Consider the following 15,195-nt stretch of genomic DNA (forward strand, 5'->3'; position numbering starts at 1 on the left):
TGTACCAGTGTCCTTAAATTGTTTCACAACGCTCTGCACTGTTCTCAAAGCAATCTGCAGCTCTTTAGAAATTGTTTTGTTTGATACACCAGGATTTTAAATGAGAAAATGCAAAATTTTTTCTCGCTTCCTAGCTTGATTTGATGACATTTCAATTAAAACTAATTGTTTTAATAACAGAGTTGTTTAAATTTTGAATAACATTAATACAACGACATTTTAAAACAATTAGCTATTTAAAATGATGCACGGTTGCCGCAAACACCACATCAGAACACGCGCAGATTTTTTCTGGTACATGTCTTAACAGGCAGGAGCACTCTCAATCAGACAGAGCTACACAGCTTATAAATTAATAGCTTTTGAAGATAGATTTTCTGAATAGCCATCTTCCTATCTACCCAGAAAACTTCGGTGACATCAGTATTCAAGCATCTTTTTATTTCATTTTTGATTGCATGTAACTTATATCATTCTATGAAACATGCACAAATTTTTAAATGAAGTTTTTGAGGAAACAAAAAAAACTTCGCTCACAGAGGTTCAATAACTTCACCCTGATCTTCTAATTCTTCTTGTTTCTTTACTATAAAATTTTAAATGATTTTATTAAGGTAAAGACTTTCAAAATAAAATTCTCAATCATGTGATAAATCTTATGAACATCTTAAAGAGTTATAAAAACTGCTTGTTGTAAATTTCAATCACATTTACATACATTTCTCTTCTAACTCTATTGCAGCAGCAAGTTTGCCTTCATCAAGCCACCCCTCATACTTCTCCACAGCTCTCTCAGCAGCAAGTAGAGCACGCTGTTTTAAAAATTCTTCACGATTTGCAACACGCTCATTTTCTTTACTGAACTCCCTAAAAAATCATTTTAAAAAAGTTTACTTTAAGAATTTCTTCAGGCACAATGTATTTTAGAAAAATTTAAGCTACTTGTGAATAGTGCAGTTTGAAAATAAACCTTAATGCATGCATACAAGATTAAAAAAAACATTAAACTATGAATAAATGAGGATCTCTTATTATTTACTAATTCATTTGTGACTCCATACTAAAATATGATTTTTCATCTCACACACACACATTCACTGCTGTTGTTACATACAATCATTTAAAGAACTTGTTTTCATACATACATTGCAGAAATGGAAACCAATTTGTCTTGTTATGTCAAATAGGTTCTACTTTGAACAATTCCCTTTTATTCTTTCTAATTTTCTTATACCTTTAAATCAGTTTCTATAATTACCATCATTTTAATCACAAGTGATTTACATCTGCTTCTTAGGATAGTAAATCACTTTGAACAAGTGATTTACTATCCTAAGAAGCAGATGAAGTTCTCCAAATGGAACTTCATCTGCTTCTTAGGATAGTAAATCACTTGTTCAAAGCACTAAAAGAAGCATTGCCAGAAGCAGATGAGTGGTCAAAAAGACTCAACATCACAATCCAACCATATCATGGCGGACAATTTGCTGGCAATGATTGCCAAAAACTCCTGAAAAATACTGATGTGATAGATCAGCTCTTTGAGAACCTAGATTCATCAGTTTTGGCCATCATTGATGCATTCAAAAAATTCAGTGCTGTTGTTAGAGCATGTTTTGGAAACGTCCTTGACAAAGAACATGAAAAAAAAATTGAAGAATTTCGTACATCTTTTTTAAGTCTAGAATTTGTAATTGTGACCCCAAAAGTGTACATCATCTTTTTTCACATTGATGATTTTATCAGGATGAAGAAAAAATCTCTAGGTCCTTTCAGTGAACAATCTTTAGAAGCTCTTTGAAATTAAAAATGGACATGCATAAAAGAGCAAAACATTTTCAAAATGTATGTTATCCAGTCAAGTGCTCTCATCCAAAAGTCTAAGCAATCTTGATACTGAAAATGAAGAAGGAAGTGAATGTGAAAAAGACATTCCAACACTATCATCAGATCCAGATGACCTGCCTCCTCATGAATGCAAAGCCAAAAAACCAGGTAATAAAATGCTAAGAAGCTCAATTTATTTGTTTAGTCCTTGTTAATTTTACACTGGGTGCTAATTGCTTTCAAGCATCGCTTAAAGTTGCAATGAATTCAGTGACAATTGGAAACATTCAAAACTTTGTTCAAAATAATTTTAATTATATGGTTAATTATTTTGCCTAATCTTTATTAATTTTGCCATCTTAGATGGCCCCCCAAAACTCAACCATTCCCCTACTTAAGGAAGTGAGGAAGGAGGTGGATGACAGAAATGCTCCATCGTTTGGAAGTATTTCTGGGAGCCAATTGATTCTGAAAAAGGAGCTAATCAACTGTCATTCATTTGGTGCAAACTTTGTCCTTGTAATAGCTCAAGTTTCTTGATGGGAAACAGATCATTAGCATTGACTGGCTGGCACCACCTTCAGTCATATCAGAAGGGACATCTCAGTTTGTTGAAAGCTAAGGAATCAACTGAAGAAATTGTAGAGCCATTTCTTTTTTAAATTAAATCAAAATTTATTATTTTGTGCTATTACTAATTGCCAATAAATGCTTATACTCATTGATAACCACTGATAATGATGGTTGCTATCAGTTTTGACAAGTGATATTTGCTGCAAATCACTGATAGTTACTTAAACCCTCTAAATATTGCTGTAAACCACTTATAGTTACTTAAAAATTCAAATAATCGTTGTAAATCCCAAATGTTGCCAAAAATCTTCATGGATGGTATTCTATAACTATGCAATAGTTTGCCACACTGACCAATTTATAGTGAAGGACTTTTTTCGTAGTTGAAACCTTAAGTATAATTTATTACAATTCAATCAGATTTTACAGTTCACTCTGCCTGATGGTCAAATGGATTGCCACTTTGTCCAATCTAGCCAAAAACAAGAGAGTGTCAGCTATTACCATGCCACAAACTCCAAACAGCAACTCTGTGACTTTCTGTTCTACCATTTTGGTGCAAAGAACTTAGTATCATTTAATGCTACTACATCACCAGAACATCAAAGGTTAGAAATTATTTGTTTACTATGTCACCTAAAATATTAAGAATGTGATAGTTTAACTATGAGTTGACCAGGCTCTTAGCTTAGTTATTTCGATTGATTGATGGTCTTGAACAGTTAACACAAGTTAACACACTAAAATATACTTTTAATTGTAAATACACATTTTAACTGTTTTGAGTCATTTCTGCATCAATAGGTTTTTAGGTTTTAACTTTGTGTTAAAAAAGTAGCGTAGAATTGTTGATAGAATTTTCCAAATTGTATTAAAATTGCTTTAAATAGTCCACAGATATCATTTGGTGCTTTGTTCACCAATGATCCATACAACCCTAAAGAGAATATTTAGGGCCATATCATCTAATTAACACTATTTTCCAGCATCTAAACATTTAGCCTTTTCCCAGTGTGAGCAGTAGCTCCATCATGTTGATGTAGGTGCAAGTCTTATATAAGTATTGCTTAAATCTCACTTGGTTAAAATTGGCTTCCTTAGGTTTAGAAAAACTGATTTATTTCTTTTTAAAATATATCTGAGGATAGAAAGTAAGACTGGACTTATTCTTTCTAAATAAACCTGGAAAACTAGTTCAAGCATTAAAACTTAACCTCTTGACAATAATATTATTATCCCTATCAATTGTCTATTTTGGCCTTCCAGATCAACATCTACTTTAAATACTTTTAGTTTGCTTATATATAGGCCTAGAATTTTTTATACATTCTTCAGAAATATCCTCTTTCTGTTTCTCTACTTCTTATGTTAAGCTTGTTCTTCATACAACTATACTACTTCTTTATTTACATTGATATTGATTGACCTGATTGGATTGATTACATATTCACTCTAAAATTAAAATGATTAACTGACTAAGATTACTTACTTTTATTCACTTTAAAAGAAACATTTAACTATTAATTACAAACTTAACCTTTTTAGAGAAGTTATTAAAGTAATAGTTAGTGATCTATTAGCACTCAAGGTTCTATTCAGTTCATATCAATATTGATATGAACTTTTTATTATTATTTAGTCATAAAAAAAAAAAACATTTTCTATTTTTGGGGTTGTCCATATATTATGCCATACAATTTTTGACAATTTTTGACTTAACACCTGATTACTAAATGTAACATTATAACCAACCCCCTCTAAACATCAGCTCAGACCAACATCATGCTGTTAAATAGTCTGGCATTTGCTTGATTAGGTGCTGCTCAAGAATTAAAGCACAAAATAGTATTGGTCCAGATAAACAACCAAATATTTCTTCAACAACACACTAGAAGCAAAATACATGCAACAATTCTTATAGCAGGGATTCAGAAGTGGTAGAAAATGTTTAGGTATAACGGTAGTAGGATTCTCTCAACTATTTACAGCATCTCCAATTTTTGCACTTATAAAAAAGTACTGACTTATTTGCACATGATGTGCATACCAAATGCTCTTATTAGCGATTCAACAAATCAGAGATTTCCAATTAATTTTTATGACTTTTTATAGTAATAACTTTATCACTTTTTTCTCTCCATAGTTTTACAAAATTACTTGAATAATTAAAAATTGTTGCATTTTAAAATTTGATATCCCTATCTCCACCCCCACCCCCCTCCTGTAACAAATCATCACAAAAACAAATCCTTCTTCCCCATCAACAGCGTATAAGATTTTACTGACTATATATACACAAAATATGTAATAAACCTACCCACTTAGGACACCACATACTAAGTTCAACATAAAATGGGTGCCAACAACATTAAGTGAATAAAAATATATCCAAATATAACGCGCTTTATCATCATAGACATTAAATACCTAAAAAAATAATAAAGAACTTACGAGTTTTAAAAGAATTAAATTAAAACATAATGAACTTTTATAGTGCATTGAGTGTTTATTTATAAACTCTTGAATTATTAAGTAGACTAATTATGTTTTTTGTTAAGTGAACTAATTTTATAATAGGTAATTGGTTAACATTTTACAGTCTTATCTTTTAAATGCTGCTTTAATTAAAAAAGTTTTTTAATACCAAGAAGAATTAGAAGAAATTTTCATACCGCATACATAATATCAGTCCAACCTTCACCTGTCATACACTGAAGCACAGTAATACACCCTAGAAATATGTTATCAAAGCTTGTTATTCCATAACTTGGGCCGATCCAATACTCTTTACATACAGTACCATCTGGACATTGCCTTCCAGCACTATCGCTTGTACCACATAAATATTCATGCTGCCAAATAGCTAATAATTTAAAAAACAAACACTAAATTTAAAGAAAAACTGTTATCTATAAAATTGAATAATAATTTATGATTAGAAATACATGTTTATAATAGGGTGTTTCAAAACTAACGTGTAAATTTGTCCCAATGGTAAGTTTATCATATAGGCTGTATTTTGGGGAAAAATTTTGGAGTGATATCAGGGCTGGAAAAAAACTCAGATTGTTTTAAAAAAACACAACTTTTTAAGATTTATTCAAATTGCTTCATGGTTTCATCTTGAAAAAAATAAGTCAAACGCTCGGTCCTGAGCGTGCACATGTAATTGAAACTAATTTAAAGACAGTATCTATGCCGCCACTGCGGCAGAAGAACACTGGTTATACAATTCCATCAATTGTTAACAAATTGAAAGCTTAAAAAAAGTGTTTGCAGCTTCTTCTGTTAACTTATGTCAAAGACAGTGAAAAAAGTCATCCGAGAAAGTGATGCATGAGAATATTGACGTCGATAACATTTGTAAAACATCACTTTTTGGTTGGCTAATCTTGTAATTGCAAGTTCATTGTTTAATAATTGAACTTACGCGCGATGATGGGTCAAATTTAACACTGATGTAAAATTTAGATCGCTACCATTGAAGTTTCCTCAACTATACTAAATTTGGATTCATTATTTTGATATCTTAAAGTTTTTTGTCAGTTTGTTTTGCAACTATTTTAATTTTTCAACCATGAAAATCTATAAAGTTGTTATCTTTTGACTTTTATGATTTTCTACTACAAAAACAATACAACGAATAGTACAATATTTAAATGGTTACACATTTTTTATCACTGCAAAAAATTTTCAGTTAACTTGTGCAATACAGCAGGTTTTTTGTACCCATAACCCTCTGACATTACCATTATTATTATTATTATTATTACTACTATTATTGTTATCATTGTTAGTTATTAAAAATTATTAAAAGTTTTGTTGGGTTTTTTGAGTATTTTTGGGGTTTTTTGGTTTTTTAGACAATTCTATATTTTTTTATTTTACACTGTATATAAACTATTAAAAAAGAGTCTAATTGTATATTGACTATGATTTTTATTCCATAATATAATTATAACCATAGCAATGCCATTCAGGAGACAATCAAAAAATATTGGCTTCAGCCAGTGCTGAAGAAGTTGAACTTCCGATAAAGCGATAATTATCGGATCAAAGAAAAATTATCGTAATAAAATTTTTTTTTAAACTATCGGACTAAATTATCGGACCGACTCAAAACTATCGGACTAAATTATCGGACAGACTCAAAACTATCTGACTTCTATTTTTTAAAATGTTCATATATTTAATATTTTGCATTTCAAAATTGGGGTATTTTTTACGAAAAAGACGACATTTAGACAGCCTTCCGCGGCATTCTTGGACAGGTGGCGCGTAATTTGAACAATTTATAATAGTAACTCCGCTCTCGCTGGGTCCTTGCTGCATTCATTTCATCGTTCTGAGTATCACCAGAAGAGTCTGAGTGTCTCTGTGCTTTTAACAGCAGTTAAGTCTGCTATTATTAAAATGGACAGATTTTTTATCCCTTCTACAAGGCGGCCTTCTAGCGCTATGAGCCTAAGTGATGAAGAGCAAATCTGTGAAAGCACTACCAGCTGGGAAGTCAGCCCGTTAACACAGGAAAATGTCGCTTCTTTAGCCAGGACTGACATATCCAGTCAGGGGGACAACCAGATTGCCCATAACAGCGGAACCAGCAGGACCAGGGTTCCCTTCACTAAGACAGATGGGAAGGCACAGGCATTGTGGAATTGTCAGAACAGGAGGACAGTGGCGGCCAATCAGATCAAGGAGGCCATCGGTAAAAAGCTTCAGACACCAGGGGTGACACGCTGGAACTCATACTACAATTCCTGTGCTGCTCTGCTTGAGGTGCTGGAGGACCGAGATATGATGGAAAAGCTGAATGCTGTAATGCTTAAGCAAAGCTTGCCTTATTTGTACAGTACTGATAAGGACCTGCTCGCTCAGTACTGCAAGATAATGAAACCGGTTGCAACATGCCTGGACACCCTGCAGTCTGAAGTGAATGCCTATATGGGCATTGTCCTGCCTACTATTAAGCTGATGAAGGACCAAGTAGCAGGCTTGAGGAGGGATAACAGCATTGTTGAGGGGCAGGCGTTGATAACATACCTGCTGGAGAACCCTCAAAATCCACGTGTGGCCTTGAAGGGTAGGTTTGAGAAGATGTTTGAGGATAAGGACCTTCTAGTGGCCACTGCCCTCCACCCCCATTTCAAGCTAAGTATGGTTGGGTATCTTAACCCAGCCTTGAAAGGTGACATCAAGAGGCAAATCGTCAGACAGACGGTGATCAGGGCCAGCCCTGGAGAAGAGACTGGTGGAGAGACTGGCCAGATGCAGAAAGAAGATGAGGAGGACCCCTTCAAGTACATGAGGGACCACGACGATCTGTTGGCAAGAAAGGGTGTCCTTGAGGAGGACATTGAAAAAGCTTACGATGAGTGGAACAGAATCAGAGTGAACAGTAAACTACGTGTCTCTTATGACCAGTTCCCCCTGCTCCACAGAGTTGCCTGGTTGGATATGTTCCTCAAGTACAACACCCCCCTCCCCTCCTCCGCAGCTGTGGAGAGGCTGTTCAGTAGTGGTTCAGATATCTTGAGGCCTAAGCGGTCGAACCTGACAGCCGACAACTTTGAAAAACTTGTTTTTATCAAGGGTAACCTTCCCTTGCTTTCTTAAAATAAATTTTTTGTACGTTTTCTTTTTACAACTTTCTAAAATTTGTTGGAAAAATTACCATTCTCTTTTTTGTCGAAATTTTCTAATGCAAAAATTTTTGTGGTTATTTTTTTTATATGCTGGACAGCAATTTTTCTATATACCACCATGGCATACTGCTTTGGGTGACAAGATAAACTATAACATGCATTTAGTTATTTATGTTTTTGATATTTTGAGATAATTATGATCGGAACATGCATTTTGGAGGTCAACATGTTAAAAAAAAACCTCAGAGGAAATTTTTTTATTCTGGAATTTTTTAACATTAATACACAAGATCTTTCAAGAGAAGAGATAATTTCATCAATTAATTTTTTTAAGTAAGATTATCGGACTTAAATTATCGGACTTAAAATTATCGGACTGGTCTTTTTTTTTAACTATCGGACTATCGGACTATCGATTATCGGACCGGTGAATCTGGAAAATTATCGGATTATCGATTATCGGATTAAGAAAATAAACTATCGGACTATCGATTATCGGATTAAGAAAAAATTATCGGGTGCCCACCTTTGCTATAAACTCTATAACAACTTTTAATCCAATAATAAAATATTACTACTATTAGTAGCAATAATAATAGTAATAATAAAAATAATAATAATAAAAACAATAATAATAATAGTAACAATAATAATAATAATAATAATAATAATAATAATAATAATAATAATAATAATAATAACAATAATAATAATAATAACAATAATAATAATAATAATAATAATAATAATAATAATAATAATATTAATAATGATAATAATAATAATAATAGTAGTAATAATAATAATAATATAAATAATGATAATAATAATAATAATAATATAAATAATGATAATACTAATAATAATAATAATAATAATAATATAAATGATAATAATAATAATAATAATAATAATAATAATAATAATAATAATAATAATAATAATAATAATAATAATAATAATAATAATAATAATAATAATAATAATAATAATAATAATAATAATAATAATAATAATAATAATAATAATAATAATAATAATAATAATAATAATAATAATAATAATAATAATAATAATAATAATAATAATAATAATAATAATAATAATAATAATAATAATAATAATAATAATAATAATAATAATAATAATAATAATAATAATAATAATAATAATAATAATAATAATAATAATAATAATAATAATAATAATAATAATAATAATAATAATAATAATAATAATAATAATAATATTATTATTATTATTATTATTATTATTATTATTATTATTATTATTATTATTATTAACAAGAGAAGAAGAAGAAAATAGTATATATGTAAAAGTTTAAAAATAGGAATACTTTTATTTCAAATTAAATATAAACCTAAAGTTTTATAAATAAAAAAAACAAAAATATTCTACATAATAATAAATGTTTACTATTGTTGGAGGTATAAAAACATGTTTGATGAAACAAGCCCATAAATAAGGATAGCCCAATGGTTGCATAAATAACAATGACAAAACCAATAAGAAGGCAAATCTGCAGCAATGATGCCAAGGACTTTAGAATGGCACTCATAACAACTTGTAAACCTGTAAAAAACAGATATCTCCTTTGCATAGTACTTACAATCAATGTCAGATTATTAGATAAGATTTTTAATAAGTATATTAATGAATAAGTAAAAAATGAATTCCATGCCACACAAAATTTACACTCTTTAATGCACTTTTAAAATGAGAAGTATTTTTTTTATAAAATACACTATTTGTACATATCTTAAAAGTTGTAGTTAACTTACTTGGTATTCCAGAAACAAGTTTTAGTGGTCTGAGAACTCTAGCAGCTTTTATTACTTTAGTTGGCCCACCGCTTCCCATACCAATATATGGGAGGATGCTAAATTTAATACCGTACTTTTAAAAATACAAGTGAAAAAAAAAAAGGAATAATAGTAGCAACTATAGTCATTTAAAATTTTATATTAGCATCAACTGATAACTTATATATAAATAAAAATAAGAAATAAAAAAAAAAACAAAAAACTAAACCAACTAAAAAATAATAGATTATATTACACATAGTTAATTAGCATATTTGTATTGAATAGAATTTACCCTGTAATAACAACAACAAAGTCAAGAGTATTCCAGGGAGTTCGCAAGTAAGAGTTAGGGTGTAAGATGAACCCTTGAGATACTATCTTTAAAGAAGCTTCTGTTACAAATATACCAAGCAAGTACACTTCAAATGAGTCCTAAATTGAAAAGTTGAAAATAACTTTTATATGGTTTCAGAAAAAATGGCAACTAAAATTTTAACAATATGCTTTATAAAAAACTTACAAATACTATATACCAAACTACTAGAAAGAATCTCTATGTTTTGTGTAGTCATACAGCTCAAGCATTAGTTTCTGCAGTATTTTTACAGGAGTGGTGTAATGGTGACAACTTACCATACAATTACTAACATTTACTTACTTTATTTTACACTGTATTAGGTAATTAATAACTTAAAGGTATATGTAAATACAGTACTTATTTAAATTTTAATTGATTTTATACCTGTTTTACATTCTGTTGAGTTTTTTTAATCTTATCATAGAGGCTTTATTCCTCAACCTGATAGTTTACCTAATTCTGTCAAGGTGTTCTTTAACAAAGTCACTAAAGCATAAAAGGGCATTTTAAGTAAGAATCCATCCACTATTGCAATGTAATTTAACATCCACTTTTGTTCTTTTCTCAGTGCATATTAAATGTATAAGCATTTTTTTATGCTTGTTACTATTAAGGAAAAAGGCAATAGTCATTATTTAAGATGGCGAATATTAGAGATTTGTCGTATATTTTTGTACTTTCAACTTCAGATGAGAGCACTTTCCAATGATTTTCAGACCTATGTTTTTATACAATTCTTAATCAGCATACAATTCTCTATCAGTATCAATTACAAAAAAAAAAAAAAAAATTTTAAAGGGGGAGGGGGAGTGCAGAACTCGAGTAGCGCAAGGAAAAATAGATTTTGGCTCACATCTGATAAAGAGTTTTGAAATTAATAGTGCATTTTAACTAGATTTAATAAATGATAGTACTTCGTAGGTGATATTGGGAGAAAAAATTTTTTTTTAAATTTTTAAATGATTCTGGAGCAATTAGAATAAAGTTTATCTGTCCAGAATGGCTGAACCCTTTTTTTTTTCTTCTCCGGCGCGCGCTTGCAGTTTTCCCCGTTTCTATAAAAACAGCTCTTAAAACATTTTCGAAAGTTTCCTACCCTCGTAACAAAACTGATTTAAAAATCATTTGGGAGCTATTAAAATAATAAGTTTAACGAACATACCAGCTTTATGTTTATGTTAGACTTATCATCATTTGGTAAAGGAGCGTTCATCGCCATCATAACACAATTTCCTGCGATTACAACCATAATAAAAGACTCAAAAGCTTTGGATGTGCTGATTGCATCGCATGCTCTGCGAAACGGATTATTTGGAGCAAGAACAAACAAATGATTTGTAGGGTACATATTTTCAACCAAGACTGTTCCTCCAGATGCTAAGGCTGACTGCCTGTGGCCTCCAGGTGCAACTGAGGGCCTTTGAGATCCAGGTGCGACTGACAGCCTTTGAGATCCAGGTGCGATCGACTGCCTTCGACTCGAATCCATATTCTGCTTTCAAAAATATGTCTTTTGACAGATTTTATAAGGAAATCAACTTATATAAACTTTTGTTTTTCGTAACAACTTTTTAATGAAACTGTTTTACAAATTTCATAAAATTGATTGAGTTGAAGCAAGTTATTTACCGCTTTAACCACTATGACTCTTTTATATAAATTCTAAATCTTGATACAAAATCCCTTGAATTTTCATTCTTACCAAAAATCAAACGCTTATTGAATAAATGTATTTAGAGTTTATGTATTAATTTAATATTTATGTGATGAATGCAATGATGGCACAACAAGGGTATTAGGAGTATTGTAATTGTAATTGTAAAAATTAAATACAATTACACATTACAATACAATAATATTGTATTGTAATATTACAGAAACAATAAAAAAATTCTATTTTAGTATTGTGTTGCTGTAATGAAAAACAATTACAATAACTATTCTAGTGTATTACTTTACATTAAAGTAGAAAAGCTAACGTATTATTAACGTATTTATATTCATCTCTGACGAACTTACTATTATTTTTGCTATTTTTTATTTACGGATTTGCAATATATTGCAATTTTTATTTTTTACATATTTAGATTTCGCATCACCTATCTTGTTATGTATTTCTAAGCTCTAAATGGCCGCAAAATATTGGCTGTCTGATAATAGCCTTACTATTTTCATTGAAAAATAACTTTCATAAATTATTTTATTCAGCCCTTTTATTTCTTCCTCTTGATTTTAATGCTGCAAAGGAACTTAAAACATATATAAAAATTAACTTTAGTAACACAAAAATAATAAATAAAAATGTTAATGTCTTGAAAGGCTGAAGAACCAACATAAAAAAGTTAATGATGACGAAACGAAGAGCCAAAAGGAGATTTTTCTTGATGCGTTTAAGGCCTGAAAATAAAACAAAATGTCAAACGTACTATTTTTAACAATATCATCATTTTCATTATTTTTCCAAATATCTCATACTTTTTCTTACAAAGATTTTAATTGTTAAAAGTTATACTGGAATGAGTTGTGTTTATAAGATTTAGGTATAAGAATAAGACTATTAGATGTTTAAATATTTCCAACGAATAAATACCTGCACCTTAAAGTTGCCTTTGTTTGAATTCAGGGTGATGTGTAATCATCATTATCACCAAAACTCTGATTTGAACCACTGGAGACCTGATTAAGTTGATCTTCATCATCTTCTGAATCAATTTTTTCAAATTGGCTATGAGATGCATTGCGCTTAACTGGAGTTGAGGTTTTACTCGAGGAGGCAGCATGCATGGAACTGTTCATTGAAGAGTCTAAATCTCCAGAGCTGGCTGCTCATTGATGCTGATCAGACTTAGATGGATCTTCAAGTTGACCTGAATAACATTGTTTCAGCATTTTTACTCTTCTTGATACTTTGTATCAAAATATAATTTTTAAAATATGATTAGGATATTTCCTAACAGTTTTAGTCAGTTAAATTAAAAATTTGCATGAAAAATAAAATGTCACTTTTTAAATAAACCTTTTGGCAGTTTTATAATTTTTTTAAAAATTTTTAATAAAATTTTTTTAATTTAAATTTTTCAAATTAAAGTAAAATCAAAAATCAAATTAAAAGAATTAAAAAGATAAATTTGTTGCAGTAACCAACAAACCCTCTAACAAACTGCATTTACCTGATTCAAGTTGTAAATCCCACTGAATTATGACTTTGCTGCTGTTGTGATGTATATACACCAGACGAGCCACATCCAAACGACTTCGTAGTGGAGTTACAATATTTTCTGCTTCTGAGAAAACTCGTTCTGATGCTGCAGAAGATGCTGGGACGGAGAGCACACCACGAGCAGCTGTAGACAAAAGTGGAAATCGAAATTCATTTTGTTTCCACCAGCAAAGGACATCAGCATCTTTTGGCACTTTGACTTTTGAAAAAGCTTCCCACTCCACTAAAATAGGAGGTTTCTCTTCAGCTCCAACCATTGGGTCTGTTGCTTTTTCTTCATCTCTGCAGGCTTCATAAAGGGGATCGTTTTCACGGGAAAACTCCTCAAAAACCTCTGAGCGTGTTGCATAGGTCCATTCTTCGTAGGAAGAAATTTCATTGATAATTGCTCGTTTGACCTTTTCGAATAATGCCGGGGAGAATCGACGTAGAGTCACACCACGGTAACGTGGATCTAAAAAATTGGCTTCAGCAAAAGTTTTCTCATCACAGCCATGATTCTTAAACTTTTCTTCAAGCTTGGACAAAACAGCTGCACAGTAGTTCTTCACATCTTCTGTGTTTTCTTCTGTCATGCTTTCAGAGAAGATTTTGTACAAGTTTCGGGAATGACTTCATGAATTGATGGCTTGTCTTCAACAGACAAGGTGTTGATTGCGTCATTAAGCCTTTTCGTCAAGGGCAAAACTTTCTGCCAGATTTCAAAAATGGATTTATCAGGAATTTCTCTCCACCAGGTATTCTGCTTGTCAGGGAATTCATTTTTCTTTCCTTTTCTTTGTATATAAAGAAGAATAGGCTTCGCACCTAAAATTGACTTCAAGCAAAAAAACCATACTATTCCAGCGTGTCTTGACAAAGCTTTGAATTTTATGGAGTGGTCCTTTAAACAAATTTTTTTGTTTCAAGTGCGCTGCAGTGGCCTCCATTTTACCTGCAATCTTGGATGAGTTTCGAAGTAAAGAGGAAAACGCTTTTGCTTTTTCGAACCAAGGACTGGCTTTAAGTCCAGCCAAGCAGACCAGATTTAACCGATGGTTGACACAGGAAACTAATGAGATTGATGATGAGTTTTTTGAAAAAGCCTTCACATTGGCGGCAGCAGTATCATGAGTGAGAAAAATTTCACAACTATAAGGCAATGGACTTTGTAAATCCTGAGTTAAACTAGAAGAATAAAATTTTTAATTTTCAATGACCAGAGCACGCTTCTAGTGGTCCGGGGTATATAAGTGATCATAATGAGGGCCAGTTAAGAAAACTTACCCAGGGCCCGAAATTTCTATCGGCTGTTATGCCCATACTTACGTATTGTTTTAAAATAGCATGATGAAGAACGCATATAGATTTATTATACAACTTAGGTATTTAGCTTTTTGAATGTAATTGCTTTCACTCAGGGGCTTAGGGATAATCACAATGCACGTCATGCTGTTCATTTGGATATTCCAGGCCAACTTCTAGAACCCAAGCATATTTCCGCCATCAATTAAGTTCATCTTTTCTCATCCGTTTGAATACTTGAGTAGGTTAAAGATCACTCATTCCTCATGAAGAAAGACTATTTCAATCTACATATGTAACAAACATTTGTGGTTTATCTTTGTTAAATTTATCAGCCAATTACTTATTACTAGCGTTTGCATCTTTTAGACACCACTTATATTCCACCTCTAATCTCTTCAAACACGAGTAATTGCCAGGATCTGTAAGTAGTACAGCTTAACAAAAAGTAATATTTATCTT

At 31.1% G+C, this 15,195-nt stretch overlaps 2 protein-coding genes across 31 annotated transcripts in view; one reads left to right on the forward strand and one right to left on the reverse strand.

The window, feature by feature from the left end:
- Positions 1-11,886, reverse strand: part of LOC149893525 (voltage-dependent calcium channel type A subunit alpha-1-like) — a 54,669-nt gene extending 42,783 nt beyond the window's left edge. For 18 of the 30 annotated variants that reach the window (XR_016452417.1, XR_016452414.1, XR_016452412.1 and 15 more), the window contains exons 1-8: positions 11,392-11,886; positions 10,164-10,303; positions 9,848-9,945; positions 9,483-9,638; positions 5,073-5,263; positions 4,718-4,827; positions 719-867; positions 538-586 (exon numbers count right to left, since the gene is read on the reverse strand). Coding sequence is in view for 14 of the 30 variants with exons in the window: in XM_090086997.1 (XP_089943123.1) it covers positions 538-586; positions 719-867; positions 4,718-4,827; positions 5,073-5,263; positions 9,483-9,638; positions 9,848-9,945; positions 10,164-10,303; positions 11,392-11,718 (1,220 nt within the window). In the remaining 16 variants the exon portion in view is untranslated. Of the gene's footprint in view, positions 1-537; positions 587-718; positions 868-4,717; positions 4,828-5,072; positions 5,264-9,482; positions 9,639-9,847; positions 9,946-10,163; positions 10,304-10,391; positions 10,543-10,613; positions 11,081-11,391 lie in introns of those variants that run through there. The other 12 variants (XM_090087067.1, XM_090087041.1, XM_090087120.1 and 9 more) reach the window with 9 other exon arrangements.
- Positions 6,281-8,219, forward strand: LOC149893527 (zinc finger BED domain-containing protein 4-like). The gene has a single exon (XM_090087525.1). The coding sequence runs from the start codon at positions 6,814-6,816 to the stop codon at positions 8,014-8,016; it is 1,203 nt and encodes a 400-aa protein (XP_089943651.1). The 5' UTR covers positions 6,281-6,813; the 3' UTR covers positions 8,017-8,219.
- Positions 11,887-15,195: the final 3,309 nt, after the last annotated feature.

Source organism: Hydra viridissima, unplaced genomic scaffold (assembly GCF_058129835.1).
Source record: "Hydra viridissima isolate aposymbiotic clone 2 unplaced genomic scaffold, HvirCarnegie_v1 scaffold_1, whole genome shotgun sequence".
Classification (NCBI taxonomy): domain Eukaryota; kingdom Metazoa; phylum Cnidaria; class Hydrozoa; order Anthoathecata; family Hydridae; genus Hydra; species Hydra viridissima.

What these genes read in the sequence shown, in the direction of transcription:
- LOC149893527 (XM_090087525.1), top strand. Translation starts at nt 6,814, where the DNA reads ATGGACAGATTTTTTATCCCTTCTACAAGGCGGCCTTCTAGCGCTATG.